Genomic DNA, 24,920 nt, shown 5'->3' with positions numbered 1-24,920 from the left:
TCCCTTTCTGTTTTTAGATAAAACGGGATAGTAGGCATTAGGAATTGCTTTATTTCTGGGCCCTCTGGTTGGAATCGGCCCCTGGTTATAATTCTCCCGGATTCGCTTTTCTATTAAACTGACATGACTGTACCCTATTAAGTACAAATATATGTGATACGCAAAGCACTCATGTTAGCAAGTGACCAAAAATGTTATCAATGCTACATTGCGACACTGTGTATACATTGTAAAGAACACTAGATACGTAAATATAATTTAGGGATGGTAAGCGCATCATGTATTTGCACACGCCATTGTATTTGATGATCTGTTTGCTTGCAGAGTTATTTTATGTTAAGCAACAAGCAATTACATGATATCTAGTTCCAGAAGCAATGGTAAACTGGTGACGTTACTAATCAAACTGAAACTGAATTATGTCTCATTTGTATTATTAAGGACAAATACCTTTTGCCCTTTTTACCATATTTGTATCTAAGTATATTTCAATATATTTAAAGAAACTACTATATGAAAAGAATTGTCTTTAATATAATAAATAATTATTTCATAATTTAAGAGTTTCCAAAAATATAAAGTTTGAAACCAGCGCTCATATTATGCTTTCTCTACTTGTCAATATTAGCCACCAAAGCTTGCCATGGGGGCTTTTGATATGTTGGTAGTTGCTTTGTCTGCCAAATCATTAACGGGGAGCCACCCAATCCAGGGTCATCTTCTTCTACATGGAAAAGAGGGTGAAGCAAGGATCCAGTCATCCCTAAGGGTCAGGGGTGATCTGGCACTATTTAGCCCTTGGGCTAGCCTAGCCAAGTGGTCCAGTAATCCATTGTTCCACACGCTTGGTGAGTGGGCACTGTATATCCCACACACATTCCCTGGCTGAATAGAAAGCAACTCTGGGCTATTTTTGGCACTATGGGACAGTTGGCATGTATGCCTTCATTGGGTTCACCTTCTGTGCATCGGCGACCTCTTCTAATGAAACATAAATATCTAAGACTATTTGCAATGTCTTGCAAATATTTATTTCTTTTGTTTTGTGTTTTAAATTACATGAAAAGTGTATTTAACAATACAACCCCCCCACCCCAAACGGATCTCCCAAGTACCTGACATGTATAAACCGCGGCTCATATTAATACTGGAAGGGAGGAAGAATACCATGCACTGCGTACCTCCCCAGCATTAAAGGGGTTAATGCAGGGAGTATGCGATATGTGTACTATATATATAATGTGATGTATCTAGACTTTTGCCCGCATCAGCCTTAAGATGATGTTTTAACTTAAAAGAAGAATGAATTCTGAACATGGTTGCGTTTCTGTTGATTTTGATCCACACGAGGAGATGCGTTTCATGAAGTTGGGTTTGTTTGTTTTTGGAAAGTGGGCAGTGTACCTTTAAGAAAACAAGCTTAGTGTTTTTTCCCCTGAAGGGTTCCAAATGATATCACGTCCCTCTCTCTTACAGACAAGCGGAATCTTGCAGCCAAGTTCAACCGAGCACAGAATAGACGTCTCAGCAGCCCAGAGCCACCCAAGGCCCACCTCTCCAGGTGACAGCACAGGTAAGATGAACCCTTAATGACCCGTCGTGTTAATGTTGGGTTCGCAGACATTCTGCTACCATACAATACAACTACCGAAAGCGTCCCCAGACACAAGGAATTTTCCCAGCACAAGCGATTATGGTTAATAGATCAGAGGAATTTAAATTACATGGGACCGAAAACTGTGCTGACCTGGAAGACCAAACATCAGACACGGTCAGAGCAGGTAAGAGAGGAGAAGACAAGGGCAGCTAAAATGCCAGTCCGTTTATTTATTACGTAGAATTGTATACGTTGATCTATGTATATGAAGCATATCAATAGTGTTTGATACCTTATCTGATTAAGATTAAAGAACCCCCCCCCCCCGTATTCAAAATAAAGTCAGCAAATGACCAGGACCCCTCAAACCAGCCATTGGAAAATAGCAATAACATTTAATAATAATAATAATAATAATAATAATAATAAATGTATCTTAGTATTTCATGAAGGCACCTTTAATGTGCACATTTGGCACATTAAAGGTGCCGTGCCACATACTCTGCTTAACATCTCTCTTAAAATAGATTAGAAACACAATCCTACTTTTCAAAGCTGATGTAATAATTCCTTAGTCGTGCCATTTTGTTCTATGTTTCTTAGCTAATTCCGTCCACTGGTTTACAAGAGGGTGCTGATAGGCGGAAAGGCTTGGTTGCCATTGTTGTAGAAAAAGCAGATCCGGTTCACTTTCCTTTGTAGAACATACAACTGCATTAATGTTCTGCTTCGATGAAACATCGCCCTGATGGCCAAATGGACAATGGGCCAGCTACAGGAGCGTCTTGTGAAAATCAAGACTGTTGGGAGGTATGGGTAACGGGACTGTTTTTCTGTAGAGACGCTGAGATCTGTGACAAAAGATAACGTAAGCACATCTAATTATCCTAGGAAATATCTTAATGAGGAGGGATAATTGTACAAATCCTGAGAACAGGAGGTTAAGATCGCCGCTCCCACTATATACACGTACGGTGGGATCTTAACGCATATACTGATCTTTTTTTAGGATTGGTTGTTTAAATTGGGTTAATACATACTGTTTATAGTTTTATAATAATAATTAATACAACCTAAAAAGGTGAAATCTAGAGTTTTACCAGCCGGTATGCATGGCGTGTGTCAGACACGACAAGAAAAACAAACTGTTTTTATAAAATACTGTGCTGGATTTTTGCTTTACTTTGTATTTGGAATCCCAGCATTGCAAAATCAGTGTTACATTGTGGGTTACCCTCCCTTAGCAAATGGAAGGTAGTGTTACTTCAGCGGGGCGTGCCAAGGGTTAAGTACTTTGTTATCTAAGACCTTGCTTTTTTTTTTTTCTTTTCTACAAGAAATAAAACCGTCTTTGTTTTAAAATCCTTGAAAAACGTCTTCACTGATAGGAAATCCCCGTTTACTTGATTTTCCCTAATCTTACAAGGCCGTTGACCGCACTGCTAAAGCCCTCCGAGGCACCGAAAGACAATTAAACAATGAAATTGATGATACATTTATCAAAAATGCTGAATTTATTTTTATCATATATTTACATTTGAAATAATATATTTTGATATTTATTTTAAATTGCACAGATTACTGTAAAATTCAGCACTTAAAGGAACAGTTTTTTTTTTTTTTTTTTTTTTTTTTTTTAATAGAAATTGTAGTCCCCCTTTATCCACATCTGGAATATTCTGGGTTTGACCCAGAGTCTCCAGGTAAAACCTTGCTTTCCTGGGTCTCCGGTGAGATATTTTTTTTACCCCGGACATCTGGCTATGCCCATTGCCCACCTGCTTCTCTTCCAATTTGGTCTCACTATAGGCTATCTGGGACAAAGCCCAGACCTACACATTGGCCAAGCCAACTCCATCATGAAGCTAGGCCTCCAGATGGTGGAGAGCTCCTTGTAGCCTGTCCTTGGAGGCTCTCGGATATCCTTGTGTCCCTGCGCATGTCTTCTAAGTGCCAACCCTTCTCCTTCTTGTGTTCTGGTACACTGGCATATAATGAAAACGGCTATTGGACAACATTGGCCATCTTTACCAGGACACATATACATTTCGCATGTTGCTTACAGCACAGCACTGCCCTGCCATGTATGGGATGTATAACAGATAACATATTCCATTCTCTGCTGCAATACGTGAAATGTCCTCTAGATTGTTAGCTTATTTGACCATAATAAAACGTACGTGTCCTAAATGACCAATATGACAATTGGTAACTGATTTTGTATGAACGTGAATGTTTGTACGATTTAAATGGCAAAAAGAAACATAGATTCAACACAAACAACTACTACTACAGATAATAAACAGTACGGTGTGTTGGAAATCCCTTAGAAGTGTCTCATAAAAAAAAATTACCCCGAGGCAGGTTAGCGTCATAACTATGTTTCCTCTTCATTTTATTAGAATTTAGTTCCGTTAAAAGAAAAGTCAGTTGGAGCAGGTAGGACAAGTTCACACAAAATCCCAGATCCCTGCTCCATTTCCTTAGAAGTCACGAAGCGCCTTAGTCATATTTGGAGCAACGGATCTGACGGCCTGAGTCAGCAATTCATTCAGAGTCACCAGACTGGGCCTTCCAGATCCTTAGCTCAGAGAGAATTCCATAGTTTTCACGTGACTCAATATCCTGCCGGAGATCACACGCAGGAGCCGCCATCAGTAGCTAATATATGTAAATAAGATTTCATCTAATAACATTGCCTAACTCCCCCAATTCAAATTTGTCTTAACGGGGAACCAACCGCCATACATACACCTTTTTCCGGAGGGGGGTTCATCAATGTATGCAGAGAGCACAATGATTAAAACTTATTGATCCAGTAAAAACCGAACACATGCCGAAATCAGAGCACGGCATGATAATTTATGACCTCAAGTGGCCAGATCGCAGATGGGGTTTGTCCTTCAAAGACATAATCATGGGACCCATGATGGTCAGTAGGGACTGTCTTTATTTCTTCAAACCTTCTGCCATCTGATGTCTGAAGGCTGCTTGATTATGGATTCAATTCATTAATTATTGCTTAAAATTTTCGTGTTTCTCATCATTCTTGTATGGTCTTTTTTCCTTATTTGTGTATAAAAATCTCCGCCTGCTGCACAAATGCTGCGTACTAGAACCGACACGTATTGATTTGTGAATTCACCTTTAACTGTGTTCTAGCAAAAAGCCATAATAAACCCTAAGCATTAAACACATGACCGTGATTATCTCTTCAAGAAGATCTTTTCAACCCTCCTCCACCACCGCCTGCAATAGAATTGATTTGTTGGCTTTCCATTAGTTCCATTATGTGCATATTGTATAGGTGACTGCCGGACCCAATATGCAATTGGACTTTTACTGATCTTTGCCAAAAGGTAGGCATGGGAGGCTAGAACTATAGCAGAGATTTTATTGAAACAAATCATAGATATAGTTGTAGATGAAGTCAATATTCATTCATGCACTTATTCCACTGTATACGACCTTAAAGCACCAGCTACTATAAAGTGTGGATTGTACACCGTGTACTCCTTTGCTCCCAGTTCCTTTTCACCCGATTTCCATAAAGTGCCTGCAGGGATAGGCAGACTTTGGCACGCTGCGTGTTGATTTCCCATCATGCTTAGAATGAGAAAAAGCTAATCTCTGAAACTGATGGGAATTATAGTCAACAATAATACCTGAACTCACAGTGTTCCCTGCTTTTCATGGCTCATGTTATCTAGGAGTCAGCGTAACACCTTCTATACTCTCGTACCTGTGTCTGATTCGACACACCCTGTAATCAAACTCCTAGAGAAAACGAAAAAAAAAAAAAGCATTGTACAAACATGTCAGCTTGCCTCTCCCCACCCCTCCGTCCCGCGTTCTCTCTCCCTGCTCTCTTCTTCCCTGTCCTGCTCTCCCTGACTATTAGTGGATTACGGCATGAGAGGGATCAGGTAGTCTCCCTGCATTGTTAAGGTAAGCGGCTTGTGTCCACGGAAAATGCTTTGCTACTTTTTGCTCCACTTTTTCTTTTGTTGTATGCCATCAGAGTACAGAGCTCGCTTTATACATATCTTAACAAGAAGACGAAGTGAGGAATGACGGAAAAATGGCCTGAATAGAAGGCATATCTACTCAGGGGGCCCAAGGCCAAATCTAACTTTATTTTCCCAATGTAAATGTAATGTATTAATTTTCATACTTTATGTGGCCATTTGTGTAAGTGATTAATTACGCGCATACCAGTTGCAACGTGCTACATTGTAGTGTCCTAATAAGTAACCGATGGAACACGATAATCTCTCTTTTTTTTAAACTTTTTCTTGTCTTTGCCCGGTATAGAGTGGTTTTCTGTTACATGCGTGATGACACGCCATTGTGGTATCTTTTTGGATTGTCTTGTGCATTTGTACAATGTTGTGCGCATGCATGTTTGTAGACATTTGGGCTGGTGCCAGTAATAGGATCCTAGTCAGGACGACCCTGCTTCATTTCTGAAATTCAGTTGTTTTACACGAGGGTCAGAGCAAAATGTTGCCATCACATGTACACACTCTTATTAAGTGGTAATGGTACATTTTTGGCATATTTTTTAGGCACACAGTACAAGAAGTGGCAGGTTCACCCACAGTTACTGTCATACTGAAGGTAAAGCAATATATTGTGCGCGATTGGCACTGAGGGGACATGGCTATCATAATATATATAGCCTTTCAATAAATAGAGATACACAGTCACATACACACGCTCGTCCTCAGATATAGGCAGAAACAGTGCCAGCTCCAGTGTTTCTAACATGGTAGACAAACAATGTCTCTGGCACCCCTCCTGCATACACTTGATGGCTAACATATAAAATAATTATCCCAGTATCCTGGCAACACATTGTATACATTTCTAATATTCTTGGTTTATTTTTTACTGATTAAGCCCATTGTAGCAAACACTTCAGTATACGTTACTTGCTGCAGTCCATGAATCCTTTCACTTCCTACCACTTGGATGTTCAGTTGAAGTTTCAACAACCCAACACGAACAAACAGCAACTAATAGACCCATATATGCTACTAAAAAAGTATACCACTCATAGATATGTAATATGAAAATACAGTGTTTGTTTCCTGAAAGGATGGATGGGAAGCATTATTAACGTGGGGTCCTACAGTACACACCTAGAGGTCTCTAGCCACGTTGTGACCCATTGATGGGACATAACGCAGATCTTTTTAATCTTCATAGTTTCCATCTTTGGCCTTCTTGAGGTTCTGCGCTGCCTTTTTCATTGACTTGATACGTTCCTTCACCTAAAACCTATCCCAGTCTACTGCATTGTTTCAGTGCTCAGAGGGCCCCTTAACAAAGGTTTGTCAGTCAAGAGAGAATATGACCAGAGAGTTACATTCTCCATAGTGATGAAACCCCCAACACATCGCCATGTTTCTGAGTTTAATGTTTCATGAACACATATTCCTGGTACATCAACTTATCATAGCCACAATCCATTTTGGTAAACCTGATTTCTACACCCATACTATGGAAAAAGGTCCAAGTGGAATGGAGATAAAACCTTCTTTTTAGGATACTTGACAGTGTTTATGGGCACTAAAACTGGGTGGTTGGGAGGATGAGATTCCTTATCGAACAAGTCCTCGTTGGTCTTTTTTTCTGATGTAATAGAAAAATACTAAAAATATGGGAGTTTTAATAAATAAAATATGAACATGGCATCTTTAGTTGAAGGTGATACCCTTTTTTGGACCAACATTTATTGTGTAATAACTTTTTGGTACATTCTCTGCTGTAGTTTGACTGTTGTTTTGATAGTAGCACAGACCCTGTTATATATTGATTATTATTACATCAGGGCACTTGTGTTCCTGATCCTTTTAGTGTTCTTGAGGAACCCCCCTTATTTTCTGGTATACTGCTTCATCTGAACTTGGGTCCACATTACTTTGGTTGCTGATAGAGGTCTGAAGTACTAAACGACACCTATGTGGTACCAGTGACACATGTATGTGCCCCAGAGCCGGTGTGACCTCATGAGGCGCCTTGGTGTGGCAAATTAATTGGATGCCACCAAAGTTGACTACAGACTCCTACAGTATCTGTTGGGTAGCAATGGTAGTCAGAGCAGATGTAATTATAATCTGTAGATAAGCCTGTAATATATTTAATGACTCTGTGGGATAAAGCAATGCCCCCTTCTAAGCTGGAAAATTGCAGCCATTTAATTAGGTGGTTTTTTGTCTCTTGAACTGCCCACCTTACTCAACCACATTTACTTTGGATCAACTACTGGAGGGATTAGTATAAGACAAAAGTGAAACAGAATTTCTCTTGCCCTATATGGATCTTTAATAAATAAAAGAGGTGCCCAAATACCTTGTACCCCTCCAACTAGAAATGTGTAAGATTAATATAAATATTGGGATTCTGTCATACTATACGGCCATATGTTGCTTCACGTGCCACAGGTTAGGGGTACGTTGAGCCATCTGAGACAACAGGCCTTCTAAGTATGAGTAACTATTGTTTTAACCAGATTTTGAAGTATAACTCTAAATATAATTATTAATAATTAAATCCCCCATTCTGATATTATTGGTGTTCATGAAATAAATATCACAACTACTTTGTCTACAGTGGAAGATGGTTTGCCAGGTCAAAGTTTGCCAAGATGGTTGCATGTCTTGAAGCTCTCAAACTAACCTCGACCCACAGTAAAAGAGCTTAGAGTCACTCAATTTAAGTTTGTGGACTGGAGTTTTTCTGTTGCTCCCACTAAGCCTTGCCTGTCTTATAGATTCAGAATAACCATTCTCTGTCCAGTTGCTGTGGACCAGAATGTTGCACCTTTTTGCCAGTTTAAATGACACATCATGGCATTTCTTTGTAGTGAGGCCATAGAACCTTTCAGAAAGGTTTTTATGGTCTGCTAGAACCTTCTCCATCTCTTCCCTAAATATCTTCTTTGTACCAAGCTGTTAATGTCTTCCCATCCTCTACATTCTGTAGATATCTGCAAAGGGTTGACCTTTCAATCTTTCTTTCTTTTGACACTTTTCTGATGGAGTTTCCTCTCTTGACTTTGGCAACCATACTCCTTTAAGGGTTGTGGAGTATCTTTTTTTTTTTTCTTCTGTGATTACGTGGCATGGCAGCTATTCATTGTTAGGCTGCCATACTAAATATTTCAATTTAATTTCATTAAGATGAACCACTGGTTGTACTTACCCCCAAGGCTGTGGCTCATTTTGGGTAAAATGCTTAGTCTAGGAATCCAGAGCTACACTTTTACTCCTCCCAATCAGATTGCGATTAAGGCTTCTTAAACTGAGCTCCATCCCCCTGACGAAGCCACCTTTGGCCAGGCGGACAGTGAGTCGGTCATTTTAGAGTAGTACGGGATGTTGGCAGTTGTACTTTTGGTTCAAAGCATAGGCTGTAGTTGAGGGTTGTAAGTAATCATGTTAGGTATGGAAGCTGTGTTGGGGGATCACCCTCTCACATTCTGATCCTAGGTACTCAGTTTAAAAAAAACAAGGTGCTTCTAGGCAAATTATGTTTCTTCAGAGCCACCATAATCGTGGTGGCCTAGGCAGCTGCCTTGTTTGCCTTTATGGAAAATTGGTCCTGATAACATGCGGAATGAGTTTATAAACCATGCCCTACTTATCCCGCCTTTACCCATTGTGTTATTCTTCAGCACGTCTTTGAGATTCTCATAACCAGGAAAGACGTATAACACCAGAAGTATGTGTGGTCTAGAGCAACATGTCAAAACATCTTCCATTTCCCCACCAATGATTTAGCCTCCTCATTCACTTCTCTTCTGGATCATCTCCTCTCTGAAAGATAAATTCCTTGCATTGTTTTTGTTGGAAATTTGTTCACGGCCCACGCTGATCTTGCAAGAAAGGTATGCAAACAGTACGCATTTCACTTTTATTGTCTGCTGATGTCTACCTCACAGTAATATAACTTTATAAGTGATTTGTATGGGATTTGAGTCATGCAGACTTGGCAAGTTACATCAAAAGCATCCCGTATATTTACTAAAATCACCTTGTCGTATCCTTGCATTGCCAGTACAGCTGGGAAACTTTAATCTCAAAAAAAGGAGATTATGCAGAGAATATTCTGTAAATATTAATTCGCTCTCAACTACAACCCCCAAATGACTTCAGATCTTTCAGGTCAGAGCCTCAGCTGGTCCTAGAGCAGGGGCGTCCAACATGCGGCCCGCGGGCCAAATGCGGCCCGCGGGACCTCGAGGTGCGGCCCACGTGAGATCGGCAGCCAGGATCACAAGAGCCCTGCTGCTTACCTGTGGGAGGGTCTATTGTCCTGCACAGAGGAAGCGGGAGGCCACGCCCCCTGCTGAAGTCTGTGAGCGGCATCGAGAGCTGTAGTGCAGGTAAGGGGGTGGGGGAGGGTGTTTGAATGAGTATGCGTGATTGAGGGAATGAATCTGTGAATGAATGAATTTGTGTGTGTGATAGCATGCATATGTAAGTGCTGGAACCTAGGCATGATGGGACTGTGATTGCTGTTAGCAATCACACTCCTATCATGCCAAGTCAGCCAGTACATGCTGAAACCTGGCTAGCTGCCCCCTTGTGTATTGATGCTGCCAGAAGTATGGGGTCTGCACTTACAGCCACCCTTTACCAGCATGTACTGGCTGACTTGGGATGATAGGAGTGTGATTGCTAACAGCTAACAGCAATCTGCTAACAGCAGTCACAGTCCCATCATGCCTAGGTTCCAGCATTTACTGGTTGCCTGGGTATAAAAAGAGTGTGTTTGCTGTTAGCAATCACACTCCTATCATGCCAAGTCATATTGTTGATTTTTTTTGTCCAATTGTGGTGTATTAACGCACTAAAATTGGACAAAAAAGACAATAACTATTAATTTATATATGATTGTTGACAGCACTCCTATCATGCCCTGCCAACCAGTACATGCTGGAATCTGGGTATTGCTGTTAACAATCATAATATATAATTTTTTTGTACAATTTTGGTGTGTAACTTACTTTTATTAAAAGTGTGGGATTTTTTTTATTATTTTTAAAGGTGAGGGTGGGGGGTCATTTTCGGTTTCGTTTAAGTGAACCCTGAATTTTCGGTTTTGGTCCAGAATTTTCATTTTAGTGCCTCCCTAAAATAAATATAACTATTTCATTTTTATTTATCCAGAATCCTGAATTTGTAGTCACAAAACTTTCTAGGCCCACAAATCAGTGAGAGGAAAAGTAAAGGTTTTGTGTCATTTACTTTATTTTAATCTGCATATTTTCTCACAGTGAAAAATGAGTGCGGCCCTCGCACGTATACAATTCTGATTAAGTGGCCCACTGCAGAAAAAACTTGGACACCCCGGTCCTAGAGTGAAAAAAACACATATTAAACCATATCCCACAATATTTCAGCTGTTCAAATTGGGACAGCTTTGTTGGGAGGGTAGATGCAGCACCAGGGGTATTATTAGAGGTCGGGTCAGGGCAGGACTACCCACCAACCTCATGTGTCCGGCACCCAGCTTCAATTTGTTGTGAAGTAGCCATGTGGAAGCTGGGACAGCATAGATCTCTATCAAGTTCACAGTTTACTGGGCCAGATAGCCCCTGATCGCCATTGGTCACATTGCCCACAAACCTGGACTGCCCTGCAAAAAAGCAGGATGGTTGGGAGGTATGTGCTCAGATCTAAACCTGTATACTTAAGTATACTTCCCACATACGCTGCAGCATCACCATTGAGATGGGAGTAGCAGCGACCAGATTAATATATATCAGCTAAAATCACCTCAGCTCCCGTTAACCGATGAGGAACTTCATTAACTAGAGAATGCATGCGCTGATTTGCATGCATTAAAGTGCATTGGCGTCCATGCAAAATAAATGAAAAAGGACTGGGTAACTATTACTAAAATAAATATAGGGTTAAATAAATATTGGCTGAAGAGTTCTTAAGCTCATTGCTGGAGATTGTAAGATTACTTCTACATTTCGTTTCCAGCACTGTTGGGAATGGTTCGTTGATTGCTTAACAGGTGGAGCTCATTCCAGTTAATCCCTTCTCTGATCGAGGTGTTCGCTTTGGGGTAAGGAAGCGTTTCCTTCCTTCTTTTATGCAGATTCCTTCAAAAGTACAGAATACCGTACTATGTATCATCTCCTATTTGATACGGTCTCGTAGTGCGGTTGGTTTATACAATGATTCAATTCACTATTCTGCAGATATCTGTGTATTGTACACTTTAGCCCGAAAAGAATCCGATACACTAGCCAAATGGCTCATCTGCATTTGCACCCTTTAAAGACATACGCTGATAAATATTCTTCTGTCCGTAACATGTATTATTAGAATACATCTCTGGATTCATGGAACCCTAATCAAAATGTTGAACCCTGTCTTAACCTAGAGACCATTAGAGCTGGTTAAGTAGAGCGCTTCTTTCTGTTATAATAGCTGTTTTCTATCCTTGATAAACCTGTTATGGAAGTCGTTAAGGTGCATGTGTATTGTAAACAAGCATTTTCTAGGAGAGTGTATTTGTCAGTACTGCCCCATTAAACTCGGGAGTATTTGCAACTATACTATACTATACTGTTATGTTGCTTTTCATAATAATGCATGCGTATTTTAAGAGCGCTGTATTACTCCGGTTTAAATGTCAGTTATCCTTTTTTTTTTTAGAAGCTAAATAATAATAATTTTTATTCCCTGCAATGTCTCTCTTCTCTTAGTGGTTTTAATTCCCCTCGTGAAGAAACGCAATTCAGCTCCTTGGCTTCTCTATACATTCTGAAGAGCTTGGCCAGCCCTGTATAATGCATGGTTTAATCAGAGATTTCTAAACACGAGTTGAATTGTGCATCGTACAGGGACAGCTCAGCCTTTCGTGCTGGAGAAACCTGCCAGGGTTGGCCCTTCTTAATATCGGCAATGTGTGCCCTTCTCTTTTCATGTTTATCCATTTGATTGGCGTTTGATTACTTCGCCTTCCTACATTTTTAAGGTTAATAATATATTAGTTTTGGGAATACTCACAGAGCGCATGAATTACAATTACAATTTTTTTGGTTATTTATTATGTTTTGGGTTTTTTTCAGATAAGGAAACACAAAGTATTGTTATTGTACTTTTTTTATATATATATATATATATATATATATATAAGCAAAACTCCAGCTCCTGTTTAATGAGCAAAAATGTTCTTTTGGACAAATATTGATTTCAACGTTAAAAATAGAGCACACCAAAATAAACACACCGGTATGGCGCTTGTTTTAAATGACCCTTGTTTACTTGGAAGCTGGAGAGAGTAAGGATCTTGCATGTGACTCAACAGGGAACAAGGAAGTTTATACAGAGCCATTTTGCCCGTAGCATCTCGATTAGGGAAGAATGAGTAATACATGGCTACCGTAAAATACACGTATTAGAACGCACCTTATGTGTATAGCATGGGCATCTGTCTTCGTTTCCTGCTCCCGGTATTTGGATACTTATTCCTCCCCATTTCCCTATTTTGCTAAATTACTCCTCTATTTGGTGGCAGTGTTGTTCCCGACATTATAAGGGAGTTGAATGGCGTTTTCGGCCAGGAAATTAATTGACATGCTTGTTCTGTTGTATTTTAGAGATTTTGGCAACATAGTATCTTTTACGTTAAATAAAATTTACCTCGATTGAGAAACAAAAAAACACAAGAAAATCGCGTGTGATTGACGTATGTCTGTTTTTTTTACTAAAGGTACGCTGAGATTTAAAATAGTGTCGCAATTCAAGATTTAGACATAACTACATTGAGTTAAATTACCTATAGCTTGTGTTTTTTGTTGTTGTTTTTAAATCAGATATCAGGGCCGTCTGAGGTTTTGAGGTCTTTTCCGACTCTATGGACATTTTTTGTGTTACTGAGGAATTTTAATAATAATTGCTATAAATAATTCAAATCATTGAGTTAATATTTCCATTTTAATATTTGCACGTGACCACAGAAATCATACCAGCCCCTTCCCCATCGTATTTAGTTAATGGAGGGTGCCAGAAAATATAAATAAAAAAGGTTAAAGTACCACTATTATTAAAAATAATAATAATTAATAATAAAAAAATTGGAGAAGCCAGCATCAGATCTTAACTAATTGTTTATGTGCTTCAGTTTATGGAAATCCCAGCATTAAATAAAAAATATCTGGCTTCTATCAACCAAGTTTTTGTGTATTGGAGTGTTTTTGGTGCAATTCAGTAGTCCACACAGGAGCTCACACTTTTTTTTTCCCATATACATTCTATTGAAAGCCAAATATATTTCTAATGTTTAGTGGTCCTTTAAGTAAAGGCAGACGTGATGTGGTCGGGTTACAAATATATGTGTCGGGCAACAGATGCGGGTACTTGGGACAGTCACCTAGTCTACCACAGCTCATGATGGGTCGGTCAGGAAGGATGTAGTCCTCCATAGCATCTCATAGGTGGTATCTACTGTTGGCTAATGGTGACCAGGCCAAGCTCGCCTTCTGGGTCAGTGCAGTTGGGGATATCTTGGATAGGTTGAACTTACTACACTTACATTTCTTCAGCCTTACAAACTATGCTACTGTGTAACATTGTAACTATGTGAGACAGTCATGGAATGTTAAGAATATATTTTGCAGTCATTGTATACCGTCCTATTTGGGTAATGAGTAACTTGAACTATGGGCCATTTTGCTTAAAGAAATTCTCTTTCGAGTTGAGACGGTCCTAGCGGTGTATCGTAAAGGGAAATTGAGTGAGGTCTCCACACAAAGGGGATGGAAAGCGGGGCAGGGGCAGTCACCACTTCCCTACACCTGGTGATCAAAGGTTGCCCTGGAGGCCTGTTAATCAGCTGTGTTTCCTAGAGCATTCCCAGGTATGACCATTAGTCATGTGATCATTTATAGCCCCATATAAAGACCGTTCCCTTGTAGAGAGCCTTGCATTGTGTGATGGGTGTTTGACGACCCTCTTATGTTACGCTACCTTCGCAGCCTGCACCATGTTTCGCAAGAAAAAGAAGAAACGTCCGGAGATTTCGGCTCCTTTGAACTTCGAGCACAGGGTGCACACGTCGTTTGACCCCAAAGCGGGCAGGTTTGTGGGCCTCCCTCAACAATGGCAGAATGTTCTGGACACCCTGAGACGCCCAAAACCAGTGGTGGACCCATCCAGGATCACTCAAGTGCAGCTCAAACCCATGAAAGTGAGTGACATTTTCAGTATGCTAAGGGCTCTTGTTTGTAGAAATGTACCTTTATCTATAATGTGTGTGTCTGTATCTATATGAGGGAGAATGCATGGGTGAGTGTGCATGGGAACTCTTTCCCTATCATTACACTTTAGCCCTCTCCCAATTTTGCAGCCTGCCCTTTAACCCTCCTCCTTTTTTCATTCTTTAACTCTTTATTGCATCCAATTTTTGCACCATTGCTATTTTCATCACCCATAATTCCCCTAATCTCAGATCAATGAGCGCCCTTATTTAACCTGTGTCTTTACGCTCTTTACAGACCGTTGTGCGTGGAAGCACTGTTGGGTTGGAAGGCTACATCTCTGGCATACTAAATGACATCCAAAAACTTACAGTCACCAGCTCAAACACCCTGCGAGGAGAAAGCCCACCAGGTAGAAGAAGAGCTCAGTCACTGGGGGTTCTTGGAGAAGAAAAACCAAATAATGGCCACCTCGTTGTTAATGATCAGGACCCTTCTGACAGATATGGGAACTATGTAAACTGCAATGGCAGCTCCAAGGCAAGCAGAAGACAGACCATGTGGCCAGACTATAAACCAGCAGGAGAACATAAATGCAAACCAAATGGGTCTGTGGTGAAAGCCAAATCTCTCGATCCTGGTGATTTTCATGACACTGAAGACCCTGTACCAGATCCCAAGCAGTCACCTGCTAGCCTGCCAGAGGAAAGAATGGACATGAGACCCTTTGAACAGGATTCACCTGCAAGTAGACCGTTATCCAACGAAATATTAACAGCGTTGCAGGAAGAAGGCCCATTGCCAAAGCCAGCAGAAAGTACAGCACCGTATAGACTGTTCCGAGGTGTTTTTGTGCCCTCGAGCAATGGTAGAAGTACAGAGGTGCCAATCCAAGCCCAGCAGATAAAGGTACAATTGTTTTTCTCGCTCCACCTACGCTTTCAGCGCTTGTGGGAATTCAGTTTCTCATGACAGTGTTTCAGTTTTCTCATCGCAGACAGGATACTTAAACCCGTCGTGTTGCGATTTTAAGAACTGGTAATAATCAATCTGATTAGTATTAAAGAAGAAAACTATTTGTGACCAATCCCATATGAATTTAGTATATGTTGTCTAACGCATTACTCAGCATCTATTGTCTAAATAACGATCCCGTATTAAGTCTGATTGCCCATAATGGAATGCCTTAATATATCTTATGGATAGATACGCGTAGATAGCGAGGGCTGGCTGTTCATTGGTGCTAATTAAAGTATAGGTGTTATTATTACTTAAAAGTGATAATGACGTAATACCAAAAAAGGTCTGGGGGAGGAAGAGTATGAACTGGAGGCATGGCTGCGGAAAACCTTCTTCCCTATACTGTCTAAAGCTGGGGTTTATTCCGTAACGGCAGGCAGGAGAGTTGTGGTTTCGACTCCTTCATGTCACGTACATTATGAAGGGCCAACACTGTCAATCTTCTTATTGATGAAGGTCTGACTGGCCCTGAATAATGCATACTTCAAAGGGAGAGGAGACTCAAAAGAACGCCTAGAGATTTAATTGTGCATCATATAGGGTTTGTCAAATTCTTCCTGAAGCAGATAGTAGTGTAGTAGGTTGAAAAATACTTCAGTCCATCAAGTTCAACCTTTCACACATTCCCAGTTCTAAAGTTGATCCAAAAGAAGGCAAAAAACCCTACTTGTTGTGGCATAACTAGTAATTGCCCCAATTCCTTCTTGATTCCAAAGCAGCAATCTGATGCTCCATAGGGTTTGCTTTTCCTACCCTGTAGTACAGTCAAGGAGTTGAAACCACATCTCTCCTGAAGACTCTTCTGTCAACCCTCCCTTTATCAAAAACATTTCCTTTGAAATAATCTTTTTGAAAGTAAGCAGGTATTGAAGTACCTCCCGGGAGTATGTGTATCCCAGAAACACCGAATTAGGGTGCCAAAAACATGGATGACAAAAAGAAAACCATCATGTAATGCTCCCGGGGCATATCCAAGCACTGACTTTAATGTATATCCTTCCTTACATGAAAAAGAACACCTCTATAGTGCATTATAAAGGGGAATATATTAAAAATTGACTAAAGGCAGAGGAAAATGCATATTGGGTGATGGACCAACATGGAAAAATAGATTACATAGCCCTTGAGACTTCAGAGGCGTCTTCTTCAGATGGAAGGTATGAGCAAGAGACTACTGAAGTCCTGAAAGTTTATTTAATAATGAGAGCAAACTCATAATCTACCGTTCCACAGGCCACTTATAGCCAGTAGAGTGAAATGTACTTAGTCTTTTGATTTGGTAGTAGTCCTTCATCGACCAGATCCGGTTTTCCAGTGCGCGTTCTGCATAGTTGTCTTGCGATTGATTGAAGATGATAAGAAAGACAGAAGACCTACTCAAAGAAGTAAAATATGTAGTAGGGTCCCACAAGTGTTGACTCTAGTACGGGCAGGCAGGCAGGTGTCACAAATCCTCCGTTTTTCTGGGTCATTCTTTTCCAGTTCTGGCAAGTTTAAGAAGATTCCCTCTGCGCAAACTATTTCTACACGCGATGATTGGTATAGATGGTTTAGAAGAAAAGCATGTACAAGGGGACGTTTATGACCTTGATTTTTTTTTTTTTTTTTTTAATGTAGTGTCTCTGCTGACAAGGGATATCAATCAACTTGCTGGCTTTGCAAGCCCATACAGCTTTGCAAATCTGTCGCTGACGCCTATTACTTTTACTGATTTATATCTGTAGCGTGTGCTTTTTTTTGGCTATTGTAATTTGTTTTGGAAAACATTTTTTTTTATTATTTTATTAGATCCTTATTAAGTTATTTAAACATAAAAAGAATAAGAATTGACATACATGAAACAGTAAGACAAGCTAAAAAATCGCTGTGTAAACCTGAGCGAGAGAGAAGTCGTGATATAACAAAAAACATTCTGTCTTAGCCACGTTTTATGTTAGTATATACTTTATAATTTATAATGTGTTTTACGTATTACTATCAAGTTCCTGTTCTTTAAAAACAATACGACGACTCCATCTATTGTAAATACACAAGGTACATTTTTTAGCCGAGGACACCGTCCCATGGGTTTATTGGTGGATCGATTTTGCATTCAACACCAGGTAGAGATAATAATAAATCAGTTGTATGTGATTTAATTTTGTATATCTACGTGATCTTAAGTAACTCGTGACCCAACAGGACTCTTACTGAACAATGTAGTTAATTTGTCTCTGTAATTACAGTAATACTTGGCATCGTCTGCATTTTAAATATGATTTAATTACTGTTCCGGCACTTAGATTTAAAAAATTGAATGTATTCAAGATATGGTTCTGCTCTAGCGCTGGGAAGCCACAAATGTGTTTCAATTCTAAGGATACGTTATGTAAACGTCAGAGCTTATAGTATAAATGTGTTTATTAAAACTAGCTATCTGTACTTTTTGTTTGGTAATTATGTAAGTGTTTTGAAGATATTATATAGGATAAAATGTACTTGCCAAAAGCTGAGATTTATTCCTGCATGAATTTTCTGTCCCGAAGTCCTCTGGCTTCACCATCGATGGTCAACAACCAGCATCTTAGCAATAGAGGAAATATAACTTAATATATTAAATTATAATTTATTTTTTAGTGTATATATGTGTGTGTGTGTGTGTGTGTGTGTGTGTATGTGTATATATATATATATATTAGTACACAGCTTTAATTCTGCTAAAAAAAATATTTCTACATTTAGTCACAAATATATTTTTAATATTTGTAAAATTTAGGAAAACAATGTTAGTTATATATATATATATATATATATATATATATATATATATATATATATACATATATTGGGTTCTGAACACCTTTCACTGTTATTTGTTCTAGATAGAAGCATTTCAGCGCCCTCCGCAGTCAGTACGTGGCGTTTTAGTCAAAGCATCTTCTCTGCCCCCTGATAACATATCATCGGATTACACCAGGGTGGTTTCAGGAACCCCGGCGGGACAGATATCTCCTCTTCGACCCTGCAGACCCTCTCCAGCGGGCTCCCCGCGTAGCCGACCCATCCAAACCAGCTCCACCAACCTTCACCTTTGTCAGGACTCCTTAAACAAAAACCAGGACGGTGCTGTGGTAACGCATGAGCAGTTCAAAACTGCCCTCAGGATGGTGGTGGATAAGGGAGATCCACGATTATTAATAGAGGATTATGTGAAAATAGGAGAAGGGTCAACCGGGGTGGTTTGCATTGCTCGAGAGAAGCACAGTGGACGCCAGGTGGCAGTGAAAATGATGGACCTCAGAAAACAGCAGAGGAGAGAGCTTTTGTTTAATGAGGTGAGTGCCTCGTATTATTATTTATTGTTTTATATAGCGCCATCATATTCCGTAGCGCACTGCAATGGGTGCTTTCTTTGTATACTTCGCACAGGATACTTTAATCAGGGCCTTGAATCAAATCCTATGATATTGCGAATCTTGCGTTGATACATTTTCGAAATAAACCAGTCATATTTGTCTTATGCCAGGTACTATTTCAGCAACACTCAACGCTCAATGGGTTTAGGGAGACCTCAAACCAAACCAGTAATCTACAGGCTTCTCTGTGGAGTGAGTGACCCTGACCAGCAGAGGGCGCTGTTATTTGAAAACTACATGGATCGCATTGCTTATTGCACTGTCAGTATACTAATGTGCATTGTCAGCTGCCAGCTCATCCCTGTGTTAAAATATTTTTGTTAAAATAAATTCCTAAGGGATATGTGCCTACTATCCTTACGATCCTTCTCTCTGTGGTGGGCTAACCTGGGGTTCCGTTCAAATTCTCTGCTAGTGGAGATGGGAGCTCCGTGGGGGTCAACATTTTCAATCCCATTATCGTTTTAGGGTCTAAGGTTACCGTCACAGACCAGCACGTTAATCCCTCAAGGTGCCGAATCTGAAATGTTGAGGAGAGTAGTGATACATTACTCTCTTAACTACCCTACAATTTCATGCCAGACAGCTTCAAGTTTAAGAAACTCCTATTCTTCTTCCTGCAAGCATTTTTCCTTAACTTCTCCCTCTAAGGATCAGCAAAGCTTGGTCTGTCACAACTCCCTAAATTGGGGACGATGATTCACATTTTGTCCATGAGATTGACAGTGGCAGATGGAGTAGTCAAATATTGACTGTTTGGGGCATCTGGCTATTGTAGCAAAAGTTATGCTTTTAAGTATGTTAGAGGCATGGGTGTCCGCAGGAGTGCTCCTGGGGATGGGGCAAAATATTCTCCGCACCTTTCCCCTCCCCTACCCCACCTTTCCAGATGGTAGTTAAGAGTGTAGTAAAAAGGGACAAAAGTCTTGGAACTAAAGTAGGATGCTTGGTAGTTTTTGTAGAAGACTCAACAGCTGCAGTATTAACTAAGCCTAGCTGTAATACATTTTTCAATTAAACTACCTTGTGTCTGCAGCATGCAAACTGTGTCTATGCACAGGAAAATACATTAATGTCTCCTGTACACCCTGGTCTCCCCTCTGACAATACAAGCTGGCATAGCTGGCACAGACACAATGTAACGACCCACAGACAGTCTCCCCTCCCTTCAGATTGGGTATAATGTAGCCGATACATTGTAACGAACAGTCTGAGCTCAACTATGCACAGTCTGTTCCTGTGTGTGGTTTAAGGGAGTGTAGTTAACCTCTTTAATGCTGAAGTGCAACTTTTATATGTATTTGTTCATGTTTTCTGTGTGTAGATATCCTCTATCTTTGCGCGTGTATTTAACCCATCCAATTATGGAGCGGCAAAGCTTTGTGAATTTGATGGCGTAATGTGATGCAGGTACCAAATTGATGGGGGTGTGCATGGCACTATGGCTGCGATACAAGGTGTTCTCCAAGGCGACTTGTTCGTTTTTTTTGTTTTTTTTTGTTTTTTTTTTGAGTTGGCAACTCTACATGTATGACATTTCTGAACATGTCCGAACATTAAAAAGTCATACTGTAAGGGTAGATGGTTGTCGGTGATGGATTTAGTTATGGTTATTGTACATTCCCTTTTTAACGATCACGCCATGTCCTCTGTATGCTACACAGGTTGTGATCATGAGGGATTATCAGCATGCAAATGTTGTGGAAATGTACAAGAGCTATCTGGTGGGAGATGAGCTGTGGGTCCTGATGGAGTTTGTCCAAGGAGGTGCGCTTACTGATATTGTATCACAAACCAGGTATGTGGGAGGAAAAAAAAAAATGAAGTCTTTAAAATTCCCTTATTTTCTGCATTAATTGTTCACAAAATGTGATCTGATTTACACTAAGTCACAAGTATAGACAAACACAATGTGTTTAAGCTCATAACAGACAAACATTGATAATCTTTCATGTCTTTATTGAACGCACCCATTAAACATTCACAGTGATAGTGGAATAAGTGGGTTCTAGGGGTTCACATACTTTTTTCTAACCCATACTGTGAATGTTTGAATGGTGTATTCAACAGGGGCTTACCTAGAAACCACAGGGCCCTGGTGTGGAAATTAGGGCTGGTCTGAGCCATCATTGCCCCTCAAACAACTTGTCTGTGCTTTCCTTGCACCTTGCACCCTTCCAATTTATACTCTGGCACACATATGGAAACACACTTACACAAATTACACACACTTATTCATACACACTAACACATGCATTCACATTCATTCTAACACACACTCCATCTCACCCCCACTTACACATCCATGTTCACACACAAACACCTACACATCCCTGCTTACACACATACAATTACACATCCACGCACCGCTCCGGCAGCCCCTTTTTTTTTTACCGAACGTGACCTGTTACGTTCCTGTCTCCCTGTGCCGGTTCAAAATAATTTAGACAGGGCCCGTTCTAAACAATTTTGAACCGGGGAAACAGCAACAAGGAGTATCAGGTGTCTCCTCTCTTTTCTTTGTCTCTCCTCTCTCTTTCTCCTCTCTCTTTCTCATCTATCATCTCCCCCCCCTCTCTCTCTTTCATATAGTCCCCAATTTAAACTTCTTGTTCCCTGAATTTGTGTGGTAATTGTTAATCATTGAGTTATTTCTCTCTTACCAATTGTTAAATCACTAATGGTTGTTTACTGGTTCCGACAGCCTTTGTAAAGGGCGATAGCTTCACGACAGGTACTCAAATAGGTCTTGGCTTCCTCGTGGGGCTCATTTAAACTAAATATTGCGAAAATATAATGCTGGCTTCAAAGTTTACTTATGCAAAGAGCTGTGGCACCAACAGCCAAATTTAAGTGGAAGTTTATCAGTTTTGGCAACCGACGTAAAGATTAGAAAAGAGAGCCCAGGAAATGTAGTTACGCTAGTTTTTGCCTTTTCCTCCTAAAATAGTGCCCGACATTTAGACCAAATAGCTCCAAATTTAATTATGCTAAAAGGTGTAAAAGTGAGAGCTCTGATGCTTTGGTTTTCTACCTTTTGCCAAGTTAGCAGTAGAAGCGTAAACTAGACAGACCACCAAAAGAAAATGTACACCTTTATGACCGTGTTTATTCTGTTTTATAATCCTAAATCCTTATTTCTAACTTTTTAGGTTAAATGAGGAGCAAATTGCCACAGTTTGTAAATCTGTTCTCCAAGCACTTGAATATCTTCACTCCCAGGGTGTGATTCACAGGGACATCAAGAGTGACTCAATTCTTCTTACCTTAGATGGACGCGTGAGTTTCTCTCTTTTTTCCCCAACTTTTATTGCTCAAATTACTTCCGTCAATTTTTTTTTTATTCTAATCCACAATTCCATGGCCAATATAGCTGAATACTGTAGCATATTATTCTCAGCCCACCTCTTCTTTCAGAATAGCACCCAAATGCATTGACTTTCTTCGACAAAGCTGTTTTTTTTCTGAAGAAAAGTCTGGTTTGTAGCTGAAATATCTAGCAGGAGGAACAAAGCCGAACAAAGATTATATTTTTTTTATATTGGGCTCTCCGAGTCTTCTATTGGGCACTCGGATGCAGGGCCGGCCCAAGGCAAAATGCCGCCTGGGGCGAAGTTTAAAATGCACCCCTCATTATCTACCCTTCCTACCCCCCCTTGTACTTGCCTTTCAGCAGTCCTGCGACGAGTCTCCCTGCTCGGTCTCGGTGCTGGCTTGTAATGCTGAGCGCCGGAAATGACATCATCTTCCGGCGCTCAGCATTACAAGCCAGCACCGAGACCAAGCTAGAGGGCTCGCAGAGGAGAGAGAGAGGGGTGCCGAGCGGGTACTGACAACTTCGTAAGTGAAAACCACTCAGCGCCCCTTTCTCTCTCTCTTCCGCTTTAAAGAAAAAAAAAAAGGGGGGCTTGGGGCGGCAAAGTGCCACCCCTTCAAAAGTGCCGCCTGGAGCAGTTGCCCCACTCGGGTCCATTGTCGGGCCGGCCCTGCTCGGATGGCAAAAGGGTCCTGGGGCTTGACAGGTTAGCACTGCAAAGCGCTGTCCGCATTTGGAAGCTACCCAAATCTTTCTAGGTTGGGGTAAAATTATGTCATATTGGTCCAGCATCAAAAAAGGAAGCTGTCCCCCTCATTCTCACATAGCTTAGTAAAATATTCAGCCCTCATTTTAGTACACGGATTTATGTGCGTTTTGAGATCTCGCCACGTTCATTCATAAAATTGGTTGCTGTCGAGCTATATTTCGTAACCATCTTTTGATGCTCTTGGACGATATATTTGAATACATTTCAAATAATCTGATCCAAATGTGTTATCTGATGTTTGGAAATGGTTTTTGTTTTGTAGGTAAAACTTTCTGATTTTGGATTTTGTGCGCAAATAAGCAAAGATGTTCCAAAGAGAAAATCACTAGTGGGTACACCGTATTGGATGGCTCCAGAGGTCATTATGAGGTCTTCATATGGAACGGAGGTAACCTAATTATGATAGAGCATAGTGTCTTGTGACAAAATCGTGCTTTTAATTTTAATTATAATCTAAATACATTATGTTCTGCACAATGCACACAGTGCTGTGGAATCTGATTTGATAACAAAGAATAATAATGTAAATTAAGAGGATCTTAAGTAATATTATGGAGGTAGGTTGGTCCTTCGCGTCAGACCTCTCTGTGTGCATACATGTATGCTTAGATTTTGATTCTTTATAGCGTGAACACTGTTTCATGTTACTGCAGGTGGATATCTGGTCTCTGGGTATTATGGTGATCGAGATGGTAGATGGTGAACCGCCATATTTCAGTGATTCTCCTGTGCAGGCTATGAGAAAGCTGAGGGACAGCTCTCCCCCCAAACTTCGGAACTCTCATAAAGTAAGTGAGTCGCACTTGGGGTGTCTTTGACAAAAGCGTCTACCTGCTCTTTAAACAAATAAGCATTTAAAAATACAATTTGCATCCGTCATCTAAAATTCTAAAGCCATTAGTCCACTTTAATCATCTAAAGGGCTGACTACTTGGAAGTGTCACAGAAAATTGTACACTTTGGTCTTAAGAGGAGCTGACTTGTGGAATATGTCACTGTCACATAATGTGCTTTTTGAATTCACATTACAGGCAGTGATCAAGTTATTACGCTGTCCATTAAAGATTCTACAATTATTCTTTTGGTATTCATTACTTGTATTACCTCTCCAGGCTTCGCCAATTCTGAGAGATTTCCTGGAACGGATGTTGGTTAGGGAAGTAGCGGAGAGAGCTACAGCCCAGGAACTCTTGGATCATCTTTTCTTATTGCAAAGTGGCCTCCCAGAATGCATGGTCCCTCTAATCCAGAAATATCACAAAAGAAACTCTACCTGCTAATATCGGGGGACCGATCGGTGAATCTGAACAACTACGAAACAACTCTATTGCGTTTTTCAAACTAAAAAGCTATAAGGGATGTAATATCCTTTGATGAATTCTCTACCCTGTGGCATGGGACAATGACAAACCGACTTGCTAGAATGTCCTAATTGCACAGGGATGACATTTAACTGAGAAACCGTGGTTTCAAATGACAAATAAGCTACTTGAAGCTTCAAGAGCTAGAATCCACCTGCCTTTTAACAGGGTTTAATGTGATTGTTTACAGAAGTTACGCTCATCGCCGCTAGAGGCTCCAGAAATGCAGTGCTG

General features: G+C 40.3%; 1 protein-coding gene across 3 annotated transcripts; it reads left to right on the top strand.

Moving 5' to 3' along the window:
* The first annotated feature begins 1,481 nt into the window (after positions 1-1,481).
* Positions 1,482-24,920, top strand: PAK6 (p21 (RAC1) activated kinase 6). 3 transcript variants are annotated; one of them, XM_053475451.1, is made up of 10 exons: positions 1,482-1,573; positions 9,279-9,491; positions 14,604-14,815; positions 15,123-15,734; positions 18,707-19,159; positions 20,905-21,038; positions 22,393-22,519; positions 23,588-23,713; positions 23,979-24,113; positions 24,438-24,920. In XM_053475451.1, exons 3-10 carry the CDS (start codon positions 14,612-14,614, stop codon positions 24,603-24,605), a joined length of 1,959 nt encoding a protein of 652 aa, XP_053331426.1. In that variant the 5' UTR covers positions 1,482-1,573; positions 9,279-9,491; positions 14,604-14,611; the 3' UTR covers positions 24,606-24,920. The 3 variants fall into 3 exon arrangements, with proteins under 3 accessions (XP_053331426.1, XP_053331428.1, XP_053331427.1); XM_053475453.1 differs by lacking the exon at positions 9,279-9,491; XM_053475452.1 differs by lacking the exons at positions 1,482-1,573; positions 9,279-9,491 and adding an exon at positions 5,412-5,545.

The sequence above is a fragment of the Spea bombifrons genome, chromosome 9, assembly GCF_027358695.1.
Source record: "Spea bombifrons isolate aSpeBom1 chromosome 9, aSpeBom1.2.pri, whole genome shotgun sequence".
NCBI lineage: Eukaryota > Metazoa > Chordata > Amphibia > Anura > Pelobatidae > Spea > Spea bombifrons.
Note: the sequence above shows the minus strand (reverse complement) of the source record. Positions and strands in the feature narration are given on the sequence as shown.